This window comes from Bos indicus, chromosome 19 (genome assembly GCF_029378745.1).
Source record: "Bos indicus isolate NIAB-ARS_2022 breed Sahiwal x Tharparkar chromosome 19, NIAB-ARS_B.indTharparkar_mat_pri_1.0, whole genome shotgun sequence".
NCBI lineage: Eukaryota > Metazoa > Chordata > Mammalia > Artiodactyla > Bovidae > Bos > Bos indicus.
The window spans coordinates 18,458,703-18,480,058 of NC_091778.1; the positions used below are offsets into that span (position 1 = coordinate 18,458,703).

At 49.8% G+C, this 21,356-nt stretch overlaps 1 protein-coding gene across 1 annotated transcript in view; it reads left to right on the forward strand.

The window, feature by feature from the left end:
- Positions 1-21,356, forward strand: part of LOC109573181 (acid-sensing ion channel 2) — a 296,000-nt gene that overhangs the window by 257,520 nt on the left and 17,124 nt on the right. The window contains exon 4 of the mRNA XM_070772693.1: positions 20,725-20,875. Within this exon, the coding sequence (XP_070628794.1) occupies positions 20,725-20,875 (151 nt within the window). The remainder of the gene's footprint in view (positions 1-20,724; positions 20,876-21,356) is intronic.

Here is a 21,356-nt window from a genome sequence, read left to right on the forward strand (position 1 = left end):
GGTCTCCTGCAGAACTGTGACTCGCACAGACACAGCTCAGGAAAAACTCTGAGCATTGATTTCTCTCACGTGACTATGCTGTGTTTGCGGGAGGATAGAATCTCAGAATGTTGGGCTGGGAAAACCCAGAGAGACCATTAAGGACAGGTCCTTGCCAAACAACCTCCTAATTTTACTGACAGAGAAACTGAGGCCCAGGGAGGGAAGGTTGCTTTGGCAACTGGTTTGGCTGCCTTGGAGTGAGAGCTGTTGATTCTGTTGGGTTCCAGCCTTGTGCCCACCCAGGGGAAGAGAAATCGGCCCTCCACCTCCCTTCTCAAAAGCTTGAGGACTATTAGGGAGTAAGCAGGTCAGCTGATGATTACAAGAAAGTGTTCCAGAAGTGCCAGCATAAAACACAAGTCTGGACGGGCATGCATGTGTGCATGCTAAGTCGCTTCAGTCATGTCTGATTCTTTGTGACCCGATGGACTGTAGCCCGCCAGGCTCCTCTGTCCATGGGATTCTCCAGGCAAGATTACTGGAGTGGGTTGCCATTTCCTTCTCCAGGGGGACCTTTCCCACCCAGGGATCAAACCCGCATCTCTTGTGTCTTCTGCACTGGCAGGCAGGTTCTTTACCACTAGCGCCACCGGGGAAGCCCACAGGTCTGAACACCAGGGTCTAAAGGCAAGAAGGAATGGATGAAGGAAGCTTCTTGGCTGAGGGACACAAACTGAGCCTTGAAGTCCAGGTAGCTGGCTGAAGGCTGAAAAGCAGGAAGAAACATTGGAGCAGGAAATAGAAGAGCAAAGGTGGAGAGGCTATGGGAGCCCAGTGATTTGGGGGAGGATGAAAGGAGAGACAGGAAGGCAGATCACAGAGGGTCTTCTGCAGAAAAAAGGAGGTTGGATTTTACTGGGGAAGGTGGTGATGTGACTGAGGCTGCATTTTAGGAAGATCAGGTGGGAATCAGACTGGAGGGGGTGCATAAGAGGTGGGGTGTCCAATTAGGAGACTGCTACAATGGTCCAGGAGGGAGCTGAGGACAGTTGCAACTGTAGAGTAGAGGGAACACCTGCATAGTCGTGGCGAGATGGAATCAGACTTGCTCACCCATCCAATAGGAGTAAAGGGAAAAGGTGCGTGTATGCTAGGTCACATCGGCGGTGTCCGACTCTGTGTGAACCTATGTGAACTGTAGCCCTCCAGGCTCCTCTGTCCATGGGATTCTCCAGGCAAGAATGCTGGAGTGGGTTACCATGCCCTCCTCCAGAGGATCTTCCCGATCCAGGGATCAAACTCATGTCTCTTACATCTCCTGCATTGGCAGGCAGGCTCTTTACCACTACTGTCACCTGGGGAGCCCAAAGGGAAAAGGAAGAGGGATCAATTTATCAGGTCTAAAATTTAAGAATTCAGGTATCCAATGTTCTCTGAGTTGTGAGCTGAGTGTCCACATAACAGCTAGTAGAGGTGAGATACCATGTACAGTCTGATGAGTAGAAGCCACTGTGCTCACTCATAATGAACCTTCAGTGTGAGTAATTGAGTTCTGTTAAATAAAGTATTGCCACAGTAGATGTGTGTGCTCGGTAGCTCAGTCACGCCCAACTCTTTGCGACCCCATGAACTGTAGCCCACCAGGCTCCTCTGTCCATGGGACTCTCCAGGCAAGAATATCAAAGCGGGTCACCATTTCCTACTCCAGGGGATTTTCCCAAACCAGGGATCAAACCCACATCTCTTGTGTCTCCTGCATTGGCAGGCCTATTCTTTACCACTGGGCCACCTGGGAAGTCAAAGCAGATAAGAGAGGTTCACTGCCGTAGCAATCGACCCTTCAGTGTGAACGGTTAAGCACAGTGAAAGGATATTTCTCCTTCGTGTTGTAGTCTAGTGCAAGTGACAGAGGAGCCCTGCTCCGTGCAGTCATTCAAGGACCCACCTTTCTCCCATCTGTGGCTCTGTCCTCCTCCTCTAGGCTCTCAGACTCATCATTCCTTCTGACATCAGCTGTGGAAAGAGAGAGCACATCTACTCTTAACCGCCTCAGCCTAAGAGAAAGAGTCCTACACGCCACCCAGAGACACGTGCATTTGTGCTAAGGCGCTTCAGTCATGCCCAACTCTTTTTGACCCTATGGACTGTGTAGCCCGCCAGGCTCCTCTGTCCATGGGATTCTCCAGGCAAGAATACTGGAGTGGGTTGCCATGCCCTCCTCCAGGGCATCTTTCTCACCCAGGGATCGAACCGGTGTCTCTTATGTCTCCATCACTGGCAGGCAGGTTCTTTACCACTAACGCCACTCAGAGGCACAGGGGGATGGAAAAGCCCACCAGCCCAGGAGGAAAATGAGCGTTCCAAAACTGAAACACACAAGGTCCAGTTTACCCTTGCAGTGGCTCCACAATTCCAGCACATGGCACTTTCTTAAGATGCTCCAGATACTTACTGGAGCTCAGTGATGAGGTTTGCCCAGCCATTCCTGATCCAAAGACCCCAAAAAGACAAGGGTGCCTCAAACCCTGGGCGTCACTGAACATCCACTGCATTCTGCGTCCTGGCCTCTCTGTCTTGAGACGAGGGCTCAGCTCTCCACCTGCCAGCTTCCCAATGCCCAAAGCTTTCTGTTCTCCGCATGTTCCTCCTAATAGATGGCTCTTCCCTTCCGCACCCACAGGAGACTGAGGCTCTAAGGCAGTTGTCAAGAATTACCGCAGCCCAGAGAAAGGACGGGGAGAGGGAGAGTAATTCATCAAGAAGACTTATAAGCCGATTGGGCAGCCCATGATCAGAGCTGTTTAGCTACCCAAAGGGATAGCAAGATAAATTACAGCCGGAAGAATGAACAATTACAGCTGTGGCCTCTTACATTGTGAAGGCTTGTTCCAATCACCTGTCACTGGGCTTTTAAAGTTTAGGGAGAAACGTTTGGAAGAGGGGGTGCCTGATTCTGTGTTTCTATCTTGCTTTTAAACAACTGAAGGATGGGTTCCTGGGAAAAAGGGCGAGAAGGATATTTATAAACGAAATCTTTTCCTTGGGTTACTCCTTCAGATCTTTTTTTTTTCCCACCAATTCTGTTTGATTTCTAGCGGGTAATGTTTCCCAGCGCTGGCTGTCCATAACACGGGCTGAGTGCTTTCTCTCTCGCCACTAAAGTCACTGTCAAATGGCTAATGAATCATAAACAGGCATGGCAGCATGCACATGTAGCTGCCACTTAAAGGACCCTGGCTAAGCCCTTTGTGAAAATCGAGGATCCTTGAATCATTAAAATAACCCCTGCCCTGGTTCAAGGCTGGGTGACTTTTATAGACAGGATGCTCTTAAGGCAAACAAAATTTTCTGGACTCTTTTGCCAGTGACGAAGGCCAAGATCTCAGCTATGTTGAGCACCTGCTCTGTGTCCTATAAACAATGCACTGGATTCAGTTCATATATTATCTCATAAAAGCTCTCCAGGACAGAGACAATAGGTAACTGATACTCAAAGAAAGTCAATGTTTTGCCCAAGGTTGCCAAGCTAGCACTCAGTGAAGCTGGGTTTCAAGTTTAGGATGTCTAACTCCAAACATAATTCTTTCTGCTCCCAACACAACCCCCAAGTAAAGTGCCTGTCTGTGGGCTTCCCTGGAGGACCCCAGAGCTGAGTCCATTTATTTGTGTTTTTGCAAAGTTCACAGAAAAGAACTTCTCTGGTGGGTCCAGTGGCTAAGACTCCATGCTCCTGATGCAGGGGCCCCAGTTTCAATCCCTGGCCAGGGAACAGGATCCCCCATGCTGCTGCTAAGACCAAATAAATAAGCTCCCAGGAAAAGACAGAACTTGAAGCCGCAGGGCTGTGGACAGTGCAGTGGTTGACTAGGTATACGAGATCACCCTGCCCTCACAGGTGGCTGGGCGATAACCCAGAAAGAGGTCTAGATGGGGTGAGGGAGCGGGAGGCAGCTGGCTCAGTTGGCGTGGGACAGGACCAGGAGTCAAAAGACTTGGGTTCTTGTCTAAACCCTTTCTCTGAATTGCTGGATGATCACAGGCAAATCATTTTGCTGCTGTGAGCCTCAGTCTCCTCATCAGTACAGTGGTGATAATATGGCTGTCTCACATTGAGAGAAAGAGGATGCCTTCTGGAGAGCCTCCCTGGGTCTCTGAATGGGTGACCTCTCTCAAAGGGCAGTGGCCATCACCTGGCATTAGACAGGGAGGGCTTCCTTGGAGCGGGGACCACAGGAGAGAGGTGCTAGGTTTCAGCATCAGGCTGTCCAACTCTGAATCCTGACTCCATCACTTCCCAGCAGTGAGATCTTGGGCAAACCTCCACACAACTCTGTCTGAGATTCCTCCTCTGTATAAGAGGGATAACAATGGTACCCACCTCATACTTTATCTATGCAAAGTGCTTGGGCCAAAAGGTGTCTGTCTCACTTCCTCCCTGCCCCCAGCCTCCCACTCTCTACCATGATGCCATACACCAGCATGCCCACCACCATGCAGGAGGGCTGAAGCCGTGGAACAACCTCAAGGAGCTTGAACGGGAAAGAGCTTGAACGAGGATTGTTCCTCTTTGAAAGGCGAGCAACCCAAGGCTTCCTCATGGTCTGACAGTTTGCATCTGTTCATCTGTGATGTTCCAGACTTGCAAGGGAAGGTTGACTTCAAAGACCACTTTGTCAAAGCAGCAGGGAAGACATCAGAGCATTTTGTAGTTAAGTCAATATCGCTTATGGTTTCTCCAGATGCGATTTCCAAAGCCTCTGAGTTGGGGAGGAGGGAAGTGGGGTGGGCAGCACAACATTTTGGGGTACCAACTCTATGACTCTATTCATGAACACCCCCTGGGTTTGGAAGATCCCTGTAGAAGAGAATGGCAACCCACTCCAGTATTCTTGCCTGGAGAATCCCATGTACAGAGGAGGCTGGTGGGTTATAGTCCATGGGGTTGCAGAAAGTCAGACACAACTGAGCAACTAACATTTTCACTTTTAAACACACAGCGGGTTTCCCAGGGAGCTCAGTGGTAAAGAATTCACTTGCCAATACAAGAGCCATAGGAGATGCAAGTTTGATCCCTGGGTAGGGACGATTCCCTGAAGGAGGAAATGGCAATCCACTCCAGAGAATTTCATTGACAGAGGAGCCTAGCAGGCTACAGTCCACAGGGTTGTAAAAAGTTGGACACAATAGAGCTGACACGCATGCACACACATGTGAACTTTACAGATAAGGACACTGAGACCTGTACAGGGGGGTCATGCATCCATGGTCATCTAGAGTCAGGATTCGACACTAGCTCTGATCGACCCCAATCCAGACCGTGGTCCTTCAGGAACACAGGAGAAGGGATGCTGCCAATCCCTGTTGCCAACCAAAAGCTGCCCTCTCTTACCGCTTGTCTCCAGCACAGAGGTGCATTCTGCCGGAAGGCCAGTGGGGACTCAGGAGTGGCTCTACGAGATCTGTGATCTGGGGAGTTTTCCCAGTAGCCACATTCGGTAGAAGGAGGACTTCCACTGAGGTCTTCGTATGGGTTATTGACATCTTAGTTGCCATCCCCCATGGGGCTTCAGGTTTGAGGCCAAGGTCTTCATGCCCAGCAGAGTTGCCTGCCCCCATTGTCTTCCCTCACCTTCCCATTTGTTTCAAGCGGGCCTGCCTTGAGCCTTGGTACCACCAGGGGCAGCGGTGAGCAGGGGATGTTGTCCTGCAAGGCTGCAGAGCTCAGGTATCTGGCCCTTCTCCACCCGACCTGTGCTGAAACTCCAAAAAGGGGAGGTGTCCCCTGGGTACAGTTCCATGGGAGGATGCATCTAGAGCTCCTTCATACACCAGGGCTCCTCAGTCTCCATGCTCCCTTGTTTCATACACCCTCAAGCCCTGACAAGTAGATAATTATTCCCATTGTGCCGATGAGGAAACTGAGGCTCAAAGATATTTTAAAACTTGCCCAGGATCACATAGGAAGTCATAGCAACAGCTGCCGTTTGTTGAGCACCCACTGTGTGCCAGGTACCAGGCATGAGCCCATTTAGAATACTTCATCAAATCTAAGACAGCGACAGCTGTAGGGGCCAATATTATGTTATGTGCCTGTAAGAAAGAAAAACACTACCACGGATGGGATGGTAAGGTCTTACAGAGGGGTTAGGATATGGGGAAATATGTGTCTTACAATTAATGAAATATAGACATTCTTACAACAATGAGATAGGCATTGTTACTCTCAATTTACAATTGGGGAAACTGAGCCGTTAAGTGACAGAGCTTGAACCCCAAACCAGGTCTGCCTGAGTCCAGAGCCCAGTCTTTTAACCACAGAGTCCTGCCCCCGAGTATTGATTAAGTCCTTGCTCTGCTCCAGTGCCATCTCTCTGCTAGACCATCTCTTCAGTCTCCATGGAGACTCGCAGGAAGGTACCAGTGCCCCCTTCTAGAGGTGAAGAAACAGCTGAGAATTAGAATCCGGAGCCCCATTCCAAAGTCCACTCTCTTTTCTCAATATCATGTTGTATATCCTCTGACACTTCGTGCCTCTGCAACCCCTATCAACTTAAAAAATATTCACAATCTAAAAGTTGAGAGTTGTGTTTTATTCGGTGGGAATTTTTGAGGACTCCAAGCCCAGGAGAAAGCATCTCAAGGGACCTGAGAGAACTGTTCTGAGGAGGCAAGGGCAGGAGCCAGGTGACACAGAAGTTCTGCAACAAAGGGCAGGTAGTCTGACCATCAAAAGATTGGTGTTAATTAAAGGAAGCCAGATATCTCAAGTTGTGGAATTGAGTGCTTTTCTGTGTATGGGAAGATGCAGGAGTCTGGGCTTAAATGCAGTCGTTCCTCTCATATGCATCTCAGCCATCTGGGGCCAGTATCCTATGTTTTCACACCCTGAGCCCCCTTGGGCTCACCCTAAGGAGTGACTGCAACCTGGTGGCTCTTAGGTCACAGGTATTCTTCCCCTTCCTGAGTGTCCTTAGGGCTCACCAGATGACGGTGGAGGGCTAGAATCGCTGATGATGGTGACATTCTTGTTTACTGATATGGCAGGAAGTACTCCATATCTTATCCCCAAGCTCTCTTTTCCACGAGCCCATGTGGTGTCCTGTGTGGACACTGACATTGACATTCCCTCAGTGGAAAGGTGAGGGTGAATGTCCTTCTCAGGAGCCAGCCCGTAACGGATACAAATGACTCTAAACTCCAGAGGCTGGTGGTGTATCGATCTTTCCACTGTAGTCCTTCCTAATGGTCTAAGCACTTAAGATGATGTCTATGAAAGGGCAGTGTGTCCCCAGTTCCCCCTCAAAACATTTCCTGGACGTACCCCGTAGACTGTAACTATCACTGGGATCACCAGCCCAGCCATACAAAATTGAAATCATTTAGTGGAAAAGAAAGGTTTCTTTAAGCTTGTAAAGTACTCTGACTGTGTAAAAAATGTGGCCCAGCATGCTGGCGATGGTGGCATTTCTAGAGACGACGGCCAGGAAGTCACAGTTTGAAGGACTGATAGGTAGTGATAGATGAGATTTTATGAGTATAATGAGCCCCCCATGAATATTAATTATTTGGGGAATGATGGAACACAGTGTGGTGTTATAAACAGCCTAGATGCAAAGCAGGTAGCCCTCTTTGAAAAAGTGCTTAAGATTCAATTAAATGTGAGTCCAGTTGGTTCTTCCCAGGTGGCACAGTCGTAAAGAATCCGCCTGCAATGCAGGAGACGTGGGTTTGATCCCTGGGTGGGGAAGATCCCCTGGAGAAGGAAATGGCAACCCACTCCAGTATTCTTGCCTGGGAAATCCCATGGACAGAGAAGCCTGGTGGACTACAGTCCATGGGGTCACAAAAGAGTTGGATACAACTTAACAACTAAACAACGACAAGTTGGTGCAGAGCTGAGCTGGAAAGATCAGACCTGAGAACTCAGCCCCAACCTGAGAGTTAAGTGGCTCAAGAGCATAAACTTTAGATCATTTTCCAGGATCCACATTTATTTTTATTTTGGTCCATGCTGCATGACTTAGTCCCCCAACCAGGAATCGAACCCAGAGCCCAAGGCAGTGAGAGCAAAGGAGTCCTAACCACTGGTCACCGGAGAAGTCCTCCATCCACACATTTTATGCCTGTAAATGTCCACCATCCCCACACTGGGAAGTTCCAGGAAGAGGATAATAAAAGAATTTTATGGCCCCTGTTGTAGGCATACAGAAACTCCCTGCCTACCTGCTGCAGAGCCTTCACCATACAGGGTCACAGCCCAGGGAGGAAATTCCCCCAGGCTCCCGAACTCGGGCATCTAGGGTGGCAGCAGTGCCATCCCATAGGGTGAAGGCGGCGGCCGCTCATTCTGATCCCCTTGCTGGACTTTCAGAGGCCTCGGGTGGAGTGTGGAGCACAGAGGTATCACAGGGCCCCCACCCCCACCTCTCTGGAGCCGCACACTCGGTCTGTGCAGGGGCTCAGCAAGCATCCTGTCTGTCCATATTCAGGGCTAGGACATGTAGCGTGCTGCTGGGTCAGCTGGACGTCCTCCTAGCTGGTTCAGAATCTGCTTGAGGGCCGATGGAGGGCTGAGGTGGGGATGGGGAGGAGGGGACAGGCAATTGGCCCCAGTGAGGACTGGAGGAGGCAGAGGGCAGAGCTGGGAGGGGCGCCCTGTGTTCAGCCCACCCCACCCCCAGCACCCACCCACGCACACTCCCAGCCTGGGTGGAAGCCACACCGAGATAATAGACCCACAGCCTTGGCCTTGACGATACAGAACAATTTACTATTCCATTTTCCTTCCAGATTTTCTTGGTCTGTGATTGTGATTTTTTTATTCCTCCTCAGACACCACCCCCACCCCAACTCTGTGCCCATCCAGATGTCGGGAAAGTGGATTCTGGATGGAGCTAAAAGCCAAAACTGTAGCAAATGCACTGAGATACCTTCACTTGGAGAAAAGCTGTTAGGTGAACGTTTCACCCTGGACCCAACTTCTCTTTCAAATACACCCACTGAAAAGAGCCGGGTTGTAAAAGGCCCCCATTCCAATAGAGACTGTGCATGGAGGCCAGTTCTGTGGCCCTACAAACACATTCGAGACCCCAGCCCCAACCCCCTGCCCTGTCCATTGGAACAGGAATGTTTTCATTATTTATAAAGCTGCTGTAATTCAAGGGGAGACAATGGGATGATGGTGCTTGACGGCCAGCCAAGGAGGGAACCCAGGCAGGGCTGTAGTAGAGGGAGACAGGCTGCTCCAGGTCCCAGAGCGCCCTCTGGTGGTGACATGCACACCTTGATCCATGTGAATGTCCTGCTGTTGCGCAGTGCACGCCCTGCACAGCTGTGCATGGCAGTTCTGAGATGGTCTAATCTAACAGAGCGAGTGATCAGTCCCTCGTTTGGCCTCTCCAGCTGATGATACTCAGAGGTAGACAATGGATGGAGGGATCTTCTTTGAAAGATGAAAATACTCCCAGGGTTTAAAAAAGAAAACAGAGGAAGTAGATGAAGAGGAGGGAAAGAAAGTTCAGGGCAGAATCTGGAGCTCAAAGGGCCACTTTCCAGCTTATGGAGCTGAGAGTGTGAGTCAGAGAAAGGAGCTGGGTGAGTCAGGACCCCCTAGAACCATGTCACAAGAACCCCAGCAGCACTGAAGTCCAGGGGAGAAGCTGCTAGGAGCCCAGGACAGGAAAAGACAAGGATACTTATGCCAACAACCTGCCCAGGGTTGGAGGGAGTAAAGAAAACCCGAGGCTCTGAGTAGGGTGGTGCATGGTCCAGGGCAGGCCCAGAGTGAGTGGCCAAGCCAGGCTGTGTGCCTCCAAGCTCCCTCCTCTGGATAAGACCCCCTCCCTGCCTGCATCCCTACGACGCTTCCCCTCTCCCTGTTTCAACCAACAAATCACACACCGAGACAATTTGCTGAGAACGCGCTGCCGGCACTGACAGCACCCGCCCAAGAAATTGTGTCCGGATGAAGATGCAATGATAATGGTGTGTCGGCATGCACAGACACACTTAAGCACGCTCTTCTGCCGAGGCAGCTCTCACCCCTGGGGAGTGGAGGCAGGGCGTGAATCCTGCAGGGACTGCTGCCTCCCCGCGATGTAGATGCACTGCAGGCGTGGGAGTCACCGTAACAAGGATGGAGAATGTTTCAGTCACCCGGGGCTGTTCCAGGGCACTGAGCAAGGCACACCGGCCGACATTCGCCCACATGCACTCTTGTTGCCCTGCCAGAGGCTCCCCCTCCAGGCCAGGACTTTCTTTACCTCTGGGCCTTGGCCTGGGCAGGTCCCTGGACCCAGAACACCTTTCCCACACCAGATCTAATGAACAACAGTCTTTCTAGACTCAGCTCGCAGGTGACCACTGCCTCCATAAAGAGTTTTCTGACTTCCGCCCCCACTCCAGGTTGGTCTGGCTGTGCCCTTCTCAGTGTCCCCACGATTCCTATGCACTGTGGCTCCATTTCAGCACGTGCTTCATTAGGTGCACGCCTGTTCTTTCTAGAGTGTAAGCCCCCAGGTCATAGGAACCAGGTCTTATTCATCTTTGTAGCCTCAGTTCCTCCTAGCTATGTTCCTGGGACAGATTTATTGCACACTTGCAAAGTGAATGAGTGAGTAAGTGGGTAGAAGGATGAATAGATGGACAACGGATGGATGGATGGAGACTAGATGAATGGATGGGTGGAGGGCGTGGATGGATGAATGGGTGTTGGTAAATGGATGAATGGATGGATGGAGGGAGGGATGGGTGGATGGGGAGTTGGTGGATTGATAAATGGATAGGACGGATGGAAGGATGGAGGCATGAATGAAGGGTGGGTGGGTGGATGGATAGATGGATGAATGAATAGATGGATGGAGGGAGGGATGAATGGAGGGTGGGTGGATGGATGAAAATAATAATGAAAACATGATATTTTTATGCAAATAAAACTGCACAAGACTGTCCACCCCATGACACCAAAGCTGGAAGATCCTTGGAGAGCTTCAGAGGCATACCTAGAGCCAGCAAAGCCCAAGGTGAAACTCATGCTAGAATGAGGAAAGCTATAGTCTTTTTTTTTAAAATCCTTTCTTTTTTGAGTAAACAATTCACATTTTTTTTGCTCTTCTCACATTCTCTCCCACTCACAGACATTTTTGCAATGGATGTAACCTCGTTATTTTATTATTAGTCATAAACCATGGGTAATTCGCTTTTTAAATGGACTTTGTTGCTTGCTGAAGTGCTGCATCAGCCACTACTATGACTTAGTTTCCCGCCAGCACAACAAGGAGCTCTGTGTGTGACCCCTCTGCAGGTCCAGGGTGTTGCTCTATTCCACTGGGTGGATCCTCCTGTGGTCCAAAGGGTCTGAATGCCAGTCAAGGATTTTCCTGCACAAGAGGGCAGGCTGTGGTTCCCATTCCCGCAGGGAAGTCACATTCTGTATTTTATAAGGCACATACTAAGTCTTATTCAATCTATGGGAATGTTTAACAGCATGTAGTTTGATGGTTTCTACAGATGAAGCTTCCCCAAAATACAACATTTCCTCTCGGTTCTGATTTCACATCTGTGATCGATTGGTGATGTCTGCCAGACACCAGAGTCGGGGCAGGAGTGCAGTCACGTGGTTTGCCTTATAGATCACACCTTATACCATACTACACCTGGGGGTTATCTATTCCCAGATGCTGCAGGTGAAAAAGCTGTGTCCCCTAGAGAGGACAGTAGGGTCAGGCACCGCCAAGGTCAGCTGTCTCCTGAGTACCTTTCAGGAGCCTTGCAGACAGACAGACCTGAATTTGACTCCTGCCTCTCACTTCTTAGCTGTGCGGTGTTGGGCAAGTTCCTGAAGTTTGCTCATCTGTAAAATGGGGAGGATAATGTTTAAGTGGCAGAGCTGTCGTGAAGGATAAACTGTCCAAGGAACCTATGCAGTATTTCCCATGTCTGTGTGGCACAAAGGGGGACCCGAGAGTGGGCTCTTGTCCAACACTAGGAAATGAATTGTCCGAGGAGACACATGTGCTATCAAATCAAGAGACTTTACTGGGAAGGGGAATGCGGGTGGAGCGTAGCAGGGTAAGGGAACCCAGGAGGACTGCTCTGCCACGTGGCTCACAGTCTCCAGTTTATGGGGATGGGATTAGTTTCCAGGTTGTCTCTGGCCAATCACTCCGACTCAAGGTCCTTCCTGGTGGCGCACGCATCACTCAGCCAAGATGGATTCCAGCAAGGAGGATTCTGGGAGATTGGTAGGACGTACAGCATCTCCTTTTGACCTTTCCTGAATTCTTCCCGTTGGTGGTGGCTTGTTAGTTCCGAGTTCCTTACCAGGACCTCCTGTTGTAAAATAACTCATGCAAATGGTTACTATGGTGCCTGGGCAGGGTGGGCGGTTTCAGCCAGTGTTTCCCCTAACACTGGAATCTGGAGAACCCATGCTCCCATCCCCAGATCTCTGCCACAGTCTCCACCATCCATCTACACACACACACACCCCGCCCCCAGTAACTGGCTCTGCTTCCTGTGGACCCCGCCCACTGCAGTATTAGGCAAGGCAGGATAGGTAGTGACGAACGTGCAAATGGTTGGGTTCTACCTCCAGCTCTGTCTCTTACTAGTAGTGACTGTAGGTCTCTTTTCCACTCCAGTCTCCCGAGATATATTGCTACAATGGAGATCATAAAAGTACCAACCCCACAAGGTTGTTGTCAGGATTTGAAGAGTCACTCCAAGTAAGTTAGTAAGGGTTCAATAAATATCAGCAATGTCTATATCATCAATTAGTCGACCGTGGGTCTTCAGGGCTAGTAGTTCTTACTCACAAAGGGTCATTGTGAGGATTGAGACACTGTTCTTCTAAGCACCTACATGGGCTCTCCAGCCGGGACCCCAGCTCAGTCTCTCTGCGGTGACTTTGACTTCTTCCTGGTGCCATCTCTCCTACTTTGACCTTGGTGGCTGAGCTGTGACTAGAGCCGCAGGGACAGGAGGCAGGGATGCCTCACTGCTTCTGCGCTGCCTACAAGGACCTGTTTCCCCTGAGACATCAGAGCTGCCTGTTACTGACTGATGGGTGGATTTGATTTTCGTATTTGATTTGATTTTAGTATTGTTTAAAAGGAGCACAATATAATCATTTGTGAACACACTTAAATCACTCAGCAGGATGAAATAAAAACATCAAACCAAAAATCACAGCTCAGAAAGCAGGCAGGCTCTGATTTCCCCCTCCATCTGGCTGGGCCAGGGGAAGTTACTGTTGTAGTGGAAGGTGGGAGGGCATGGATAGGACCAAGGGGGACCTCATGAGTCTCAGACCACCAAAGACTTAAGGCCCCAACCATCACAGATGGGATGGGGCTTCCCAGGTGGCACCAGTGGTAAAGAATCCGCCTGCCAATGCAGGAGATGCCCAGAGATGCAGGTTCCATCCCTGGGTCAGGAAGATCCCTTGGAGTAGGAAATGGCAACCCACTCCAGTATTCTTGCTGAAAAATTTCATGGACAGAGGAGACTCTCGGGCTACAGTTCAAGGGGCCGCTTAGAGTTGGACACAACTGAGCACACACGCATCGCCCCATAACAGATGGAACAGGGAGGCCCAGAGAGGTTGAGTGACAGGCTCAGGGTCACACAGGAAAACCTGCCCTCAGCCCAGGACTCAGATGTGATTCGATGCTGAGCCCACCTCAATGTAGGGCTCACAGGGACCAACAAGAAGGATCCTCTGCTCCTGCTGGATTGGCTCTCCAGCCGCCCACACTCATCCTCTGTACTGTGGCTGGGAGAAAGCAGGATGGTGCAATTCATTCATTCATTCACTCATTCATTCATCCAGTTAAGTACCAAGCACCCACTATGTGCCAGGCCCTGTATTAGAGGCCTGAGAGCCAGTGAATCAGGAAGAGCTAAGACTGTGGCTGGAGAGGCGAGATGCCTATTAGGACAGGCACGTGGGACCAGCCGCCTACTGACACCTTAAATGAAGGACTTTCATAAGCACTTCCCAAACCTAAGACTCAACAAACTCAGGAAGTACTGCAAGCGAAGCTCTTCCCACCTATTGTCTCATTTTGCCCTCAGGGAAGCCCTGCTCCTCACAGAACATTAGCTCTGTTTTGCAGAGAAGGAAGCTGAGGCCCAGAGTAGCTAGGTGACTTTTCCGAGGGCACAGAGCCGGTCCCTGAGGGTGCCATGCTCTTCCCGCTGGGCCCCAGCTGTGTGGGCTTGGGGATGAGGAAGGGAACAGGTCTCAGGGATCTGGGAACATGCCTTCAGGTGGTGGCAGGAGGGGTCTGTGGCAAACAGGAGCCCCGGAGAGCAGGTTCCCCGTTGTACTCATCCGTCTAGCCCCAGCGCCCACATTGTAGGAGTTAATGAAGAGCTTGCTCGACCGAGCTGGACCACTGGGCTCTGGTGGGCCACAAAAGCCCCTCTGAGCCTTTGTTAGCAGCCCAAGCTGTACCCTGACGCCTCTTCCCTGCACCCCAAGGACAGCCCCCTCTGGCCAAGCACTTCTTCATCCACAGGAGTGAGCTGAACACTCCTGCCGACTGTGTTCTCTGCAAAAGAACTCACAAAGGGGATTTTTCCCTTCACTCTCAAGGCGGTTATTCCCAGAGTGACAGCTTCCCACCGGCTCTGAGCCAGGATCCCTCTGGCCTCTTCTTAATCAGTTTCCCCAACACCCAAAGGGAAGAAAACACCTTCTGAGCCAAATACTCAGACTCGATTGATCATCTGAGAGCAGCCCACCCTCTGCCCACCCTTTCTCCCAGTTTGTATCAAATGAGACACAGAGGCTCAAAACCTGGAAGATTCTGGAGGCGTTTCAGCAGCTCTCTGGTCCATATGCCTTGCTTTATGCAGCAGGAAAGTGAGGTTCACAGGTTACCACTCCTGCCTGAGGAACCATGTAAGTCACTGGAACCTCACAGGGTGTTCAAACTCTGCACTGTAAGCCTTGGGATTCCTGCGAGATGCTTGGGGGTCGCCGCAAGGGCCAGGAGACTGAGTATGAGACTCTGGGCTCCCCATCCCCTACCTGCACCCACAGCAGCTCTTCTTTGCTTGTTTATTATATTGGTGTTCATGTCATATTTGATTTGAAGGGAGGGAAAGTTTTATGGCTTTTGAAAGTCAGGAGTTTTGCAGTCTGAAAGACCTGGAATCAATGTAATCTGTGACCCAGGGAAATGGGGCATAACCCGACTGAGCCTCAGTTTCTTCATCTGTTTAATGGGGATAACAATATCAACCTTGCTGCTCGATGAGAAGATAAAATGAGAAAACTCAAAGGGCCGGCACAGAGCCTAACACATGGATGGCACCCGATAACGGGGCTTCACTTCTTCCTAGAAGCCCCAGCAACGCTCCTCTCACGACACTACCTGTTAATTTCACTTCTTACACAATCACGAAGAAACGGTCAAAACCACAGCGTGCTAGCTAGCTTCCCAGTTAATCAAAGGTTGATAGAGATCCCAGAGAGACTTCAGAAGTAACAGAAAATACATGTGCATCACGAGTCGTCAGGGTGTGTTTCTGCATTTCTGGTCAAAGCACGGCAGGGGTCTCTGTTGCCAGGTCACTGTACAAGGTGAGACAGAGCCCTGGTAAGGAGATAAGATGCCAACAACATCTTCAGTTTATTCAGATCTGTTATTCACCAGACACTCTTGGAGATGTTTTCCTCTTATTACAGAACACGGCAGAAAAAAATCTTAACATTTGGCTTTAGAATTCCACCCAGGGAGGAAAGTGCGTTTCCTTGAGACTCCATAGGAGAGGATGTTGCCACGCACCAAGATGTCACAGGATGATGCAGCTACTTAAGAATATGTGGGTTCTGCTTCTGGAAAGGATGGCAAAGCAGATGAGGAGAGAGGAGAGCAGGAGGGAGAGAAGGAAGGGAAGGAGGAACATGGAGAGGGGTTAGGCTTAGGCAAGGAGAAGGGGCTTTGCTCTGATGTAGACCCTCCTCCAACTCTGACATCTTCCATATAATCTAACACCCTGGGAGAACGGGCTTTCATGAAAATGAATGAGGGGCTGAGTTTTGCATCCCATCCATATGACACAGAACAGAGACCGGAAGACATCAGCCAAGGGTGACAGCTGGCTTACACACACCTTGTGTTCAAAACCCACAGTGTCCCTCTGAAGTAGTTAATATCTCAGGGTGTTTCTCATGCAGAAAGGGCAAGTCCCCCACTAAGCAAATGGCAGAGTCAGGATTCCAATCCAGCTGGGTCTGAGCACAGAGCGCGTGCTCCTACGATGGGTCCTCCCAGCGGACAGGGAACCAGGATCCCAGCCAGGTGGGTTACCGAGGAAGAAGTAGAAGCCAGGCAGTTCAGAACAAAGACCCCGAGCCAGCCCTGGGAAGGAGCCGGCAAGAGAATTCCAGAGTCTAAAAGGATTGGGTCCAGGTGATCATGGTGTCCAGTGCCTAAATCAAAAGGCCAAGCGGCTGACACAACAAAAGAGTCGGGTGGGTGCCAGCTAAGCTCAGTGGGCATCGCTCCTTGTCTCCCTTTTCCTGTCTCTCTCCTCTGGTCTTTCCTACCCTTTCCAGGAGTAGGAGGAACATATTAATATACAGTCTCATCACTGTCCCAGCGTCCTCCCTAAAGGGGCATCGTAGCCAAGGCCTTAGAGTGTGGGTTGCAGACACAAGGAAAAGGCCAACGGAGCTTAGCAACTGGTGGCTCAGTTCAGTTCAATCGCTCAGTTCAGTCCGACCTCTTTGCAACCCCATGAATCACAGCGCACCAGGCCTCCCTGTCCATCACCAACTCCCGCAGTTCACTCAAACTCATGTCCATCGAGTCGGTGATGCCATCCAGCCATCTCATCCTCTGTCGTCCCCTTCTCCTCCTGCCCCCAATCCTTCCCAGCATCAGGGTCTTTTCCAATGAGTCAACTGGTGGCTCAGAAAACAAGGAATCTGCCTACCATGCAGGAGACCCAGGTTCAATCCCTGGGGTGGGAAGATCCCCTGGAGAAGGAAATGGCAATCCACTCCAGTATTCTCGCCTGGAGAATCCCCTGGACAGAGGAGCCTCGGGGCTGCAGCCCATGGGTTTGCAAAACGTCGGACTCGACTGAGCCACTGGCTGACTCCCTCCGGGCATCTCTGACTATGGGCAGCCAGGCTGACTGCAGCGCCACCTGCTGGCACACCTCGGAATCTGCGGGCTGGGAGAGGCTGGGGAAGCCAGCAGCTGAGGAACAGCATAGGCTATCCCAGCACAGGGAGGGTGCAAACACCAGTTTCTCTATAAAATGAAAAAGTCTGTGGAGAAAGGCCTCAAGACAGTGGAGCAACGACAGGCAAGCACCAGGGTATTCTATCACAAAAGTTCTGGGATCTTGGCTTAGCTCATAAATGTAAGCAATTGTGCAAAGCCACTGGTTCCATGGCATAATGGGGGTCGGCGGTGGGGGGAAGCTAAGGATGGATGAGTTGTCAAGTAAAGGCAGGAACACTTTAAGACTCAATCCTGAGCATCTCTCCTCTATCCCTGAGCTGGCTCATCCGCCCAACAGCTTCAAGGTCCACCAGAACCCTCCCCCCATTTACATCTCCACCCCAGATCTCCGTCCCCAGCTTCAGACCCCTAGAATAGCTGTCTGAGTACCATCTCGACTTGGATGTCTGCATTGACAGGAGTCTGTATCATAATAAACCCAACACAAAATCACTTGAGCCAAAAAAGGATGGAGATTTTCTGGTCTGTAAAACCAGATTGTAAGGACAGCAGAGGTGGGGCTGGTCTATTTGTTGAAGGAACGAAAGGGCAGAAAAGCATGAAGACATTTGTTAGGGGGAAGAAGATAGGAACCAAGTCTCAGGGGACCGACTAGCTGCTGGGCATTTATCTCATTTAGACCGATGAGGAGGCTAAAATCTGGGCCTGGAGAATGGGGGTTTCATCACTTATTCAAAGTCACAGAGCTAGTCCATGAAACAGTGGGATTCGAGGTTCTGTCTGACTTGTTCCACTGTCTCTGATTTTCAGATTAAAATTATAGATGTAGAAACAGACTCACAGACTTAGAGAATGATCTTATGGTTACCACAGGGGAAGGGATACTTAGGGAGTTTGAGATGGACATGTACACACTGCTAGATTTAAAATGATTAACCAACAAGGTCTTATGGTATAGCACAGGGAACTCTGTTCAATATTATGCGGCAACCAGCATGGGAGAGGAGTTTGAGGGAGACTGTGTATGTACGGCTGAGTCCTTTTGCTGTGCACTTGAAATTGTCACAATGCTGTTGATCTGTTATACGCCAATACAAAATAAAAAGTTTAAAAATAAATAAAAATTTAAAATTATAGACGTAGGGTCTATGGCTAGGCATAAGGGCTTAAGAGATTTTTGAATCCCCAATGGTACCTGCAATGCTTGAGTCTCTCTCTTCCCATCCCAGCCAGGTAGTTGTATGGTTTCTGCTTGCACACCCTTCATGATGGGGAGCTCACCCTCAAGAGAGTGATTTTATTATTGAATCATAAGAGTAGGTTGCAAAGTTGAGACAGAGTGTATCCTTCTTCAGCGTTAAAGAAGGGAAGGCAGGGGCTGTGCCTACCGCCGTGTCTGCAACATCAATCAATGTGATCGCCCTCCCCACTTCCCTCAGTACACCTGTTCTTGTGTCTGTCTTTCCCTGGGGATTCCAAGAAACAAATCTAATTCTTCTTCCCGGAGACAGCCCTTCAGATATTTGAAGACAGTGCTTCAGGGTCCCCCTGAGGCATTGCTTACCCAGGATAAATAGTCCAACCCACTTTCAGACACCCGTTGGAAAGCAAGAGTTGATGCTGTTCACACTGCAATTTTCCAGCTGCTGCTGTGGGAGGCTTCAGAAAAGCTGATGGGACGAACGATAAACCAGCCCCTGCAGGGAAGCCACAGTATCTGGATCACGCGTGCATGCGTGCTCAGTCATGTCCAACTCTCTGCAACCCCGTGGACTGTAGCCCGCCAGGCTCCTCTCTCCGTGGAATTCTCCAGGAAAGACTATTGGAGTGGGTTGCCATTTCCTACTCCAGGGGATCTTCCCCACCCAAGGATCAAACCCGAGTCTCTTGCATCTTCTGCATTGGCAAGAGGATTCTTGACTACTGGTGCCACCTGGGAAGCCCCAGGTCTGGATCATGACCTTTGCATTAAAAAAGGGCGGGGGTGACTAACCCTGAACAAACGGTGGCCCATCCACAGAGCTTCACCTGCTACATTCTAGGTTCATCCACTGTGGGAAACCGTTTTAGAGGAAAAATAAATGAGTCTCTCCCAAAATGATTTTACATCATTTTAGACCTCCAGTCTTGTCAAAAGTCATTATGAATTCTTCCCAAATCCAGTTTGTGTGCTTATGGATCCAATAGTGAGCAACTTGGGGACCCAGTCCATCCTAATCATACACTATCAAACCTACTCGTCAACCCTCCCAATTTACAGATGGGGAAGCTGAGGTCCAGAGGAGAGCAGTGACTTATCCAAAGTTGTTCAGGAAATCTGCAAAATCCTGGTCTGCTCATGAATTCCAAAGAAAGATGAGAGAGTAATGCAAACCTTCAGGGGAAAGAAAGAAGAAATGAGCTGTAGGAAAAAACAAAAGAGAAAAGCTCTGAAAGGTCCTCTCTGGAGTGTTTTTCTCTCTCTCTTGTGTCAATTTCCTATAGAGACACAGAGACAATGTAATAGTACATATACAAGCAAGGTTGAAGTCAGAGAATCCTGGGTCCACATGCTGACTCTGCCAGTGACTTTGTGCATGACCTTGGACAGGCTACTTAACCTTTCTTTTTATTTTTTCTTTTATTTATTTACTTGACCATGCCGTGCGTCATGCAGGATCTTAGTTCCCTGGCCAGGAATTGAACCACACCTACTGCAGTGGAAGCGTGGAATGTTAACCACTGGAGTGCCGGGGAAGTCCCTATTAACCTGTCTTATACTCAGTTTCCTCCCAAATAAAATTATAACAGGAACATCTCCCTCAAAGGAATCCTGAAAGCCTTAAAATAAAATATAAAGAGATTTTTGGTTCTCAGTTACGGTGGAGCAACTTTTACAAGGCTAACTAACCCTCCTGGAACTAACAGTTATAAACTCTAGGCAAAAGATTTCAAAAGTACTACTTTATGGGAGGGAGACTAAAAACAGGGAGGAACTGGAATGTTTATACAGACCTTGAAGGAAGGGAACCACCCTGGATGAAACACACATTTATCAATATTTATCGGATCGCTCCTTTCAGAACACATCAACTTCTAAGGAAATATTATAGATATAGCTCAAGCAGAAAGCAGTCATAATGGAGTTAAAAAGTCTCAAGCCAGAGTTCAGGGTTGCCAGAAAAGCTAAAAAATGGGGAGAAAAACCCTAGAAAGGAGGGAGGGACCCACAGAGCCCTTATCCCACTTCTCTGCTGTGGAGAAATGCAAGACAACAAATTGTGGACGTGGGAAGATGCAGCTGGGATAAAAGACTTTGAGAAGATCAGCATTTATAGGGAAGGTTATAAAAGATAAGATAGGAAAACTGGTTTTGGAGCCAGATGTTGAAGGCCTGGGAGGTCCTTGCAGTTTAGGCTGTCACGCAGTAGTTGATCAATTAATTGTTTATTAATTGCATAAGTGAATGAAGGATGTGTTCCACTGAATGTGCCACTGGATGTGTTGCAGCTGAAGCTCCAGGGCTGACTGCTGACCCCTGCTTCCTGTCTTGCAGCTCACATACCTGCCCCCGCCGTGGGGCGAGTGCCGGTCCTCCGAGATGGGGCTCGACTTCTTCCCTGTTTACAGCATCACCGCCTGTAGGATCGACTGTGAGACCCGCTACATCGTGGAGAACTGCAACTGTCGCATGGTCCACATGCCAGGTCAGTGCCGGGGGAGGGCGGCCACAGGGCACCCAGGACCGCTTGCGACCTTCTTTGCATTTCTCACCCGATGGGACACTCTTCACCCGCTCCACAAGGATGCCAAGGGATGCTGTTCTGGGAAGACGGTTATTTGATGTGCAGACATTTCGGGGGCAGGTGGGAACATCCAGTCTGGCAACCAAGGCAATATTCCTGGTCTCCAGAGTGGACAGAAGCTTGGAGAGCATTCCTCCCAGTGTTCAATACGTTTGCTAGCTGCTTGCTCTTCTTCCCTCCTAGAGCTTAGTGACCACATATCCAGATGCTTACAATTCTCCCATCCTGGTGTGGTACACATTCAGACACCCAGATGTTTATTGCTTTCCTCCAGGTATTTCCCTTCTTGCATACAAATGTCTGGCACTCTTTCAAGTGGGGCAAGAGTCCATCAGCCAGCAAATGAACGCGTGTGTCCTGACATTTCTGTTGTCAGACTAAC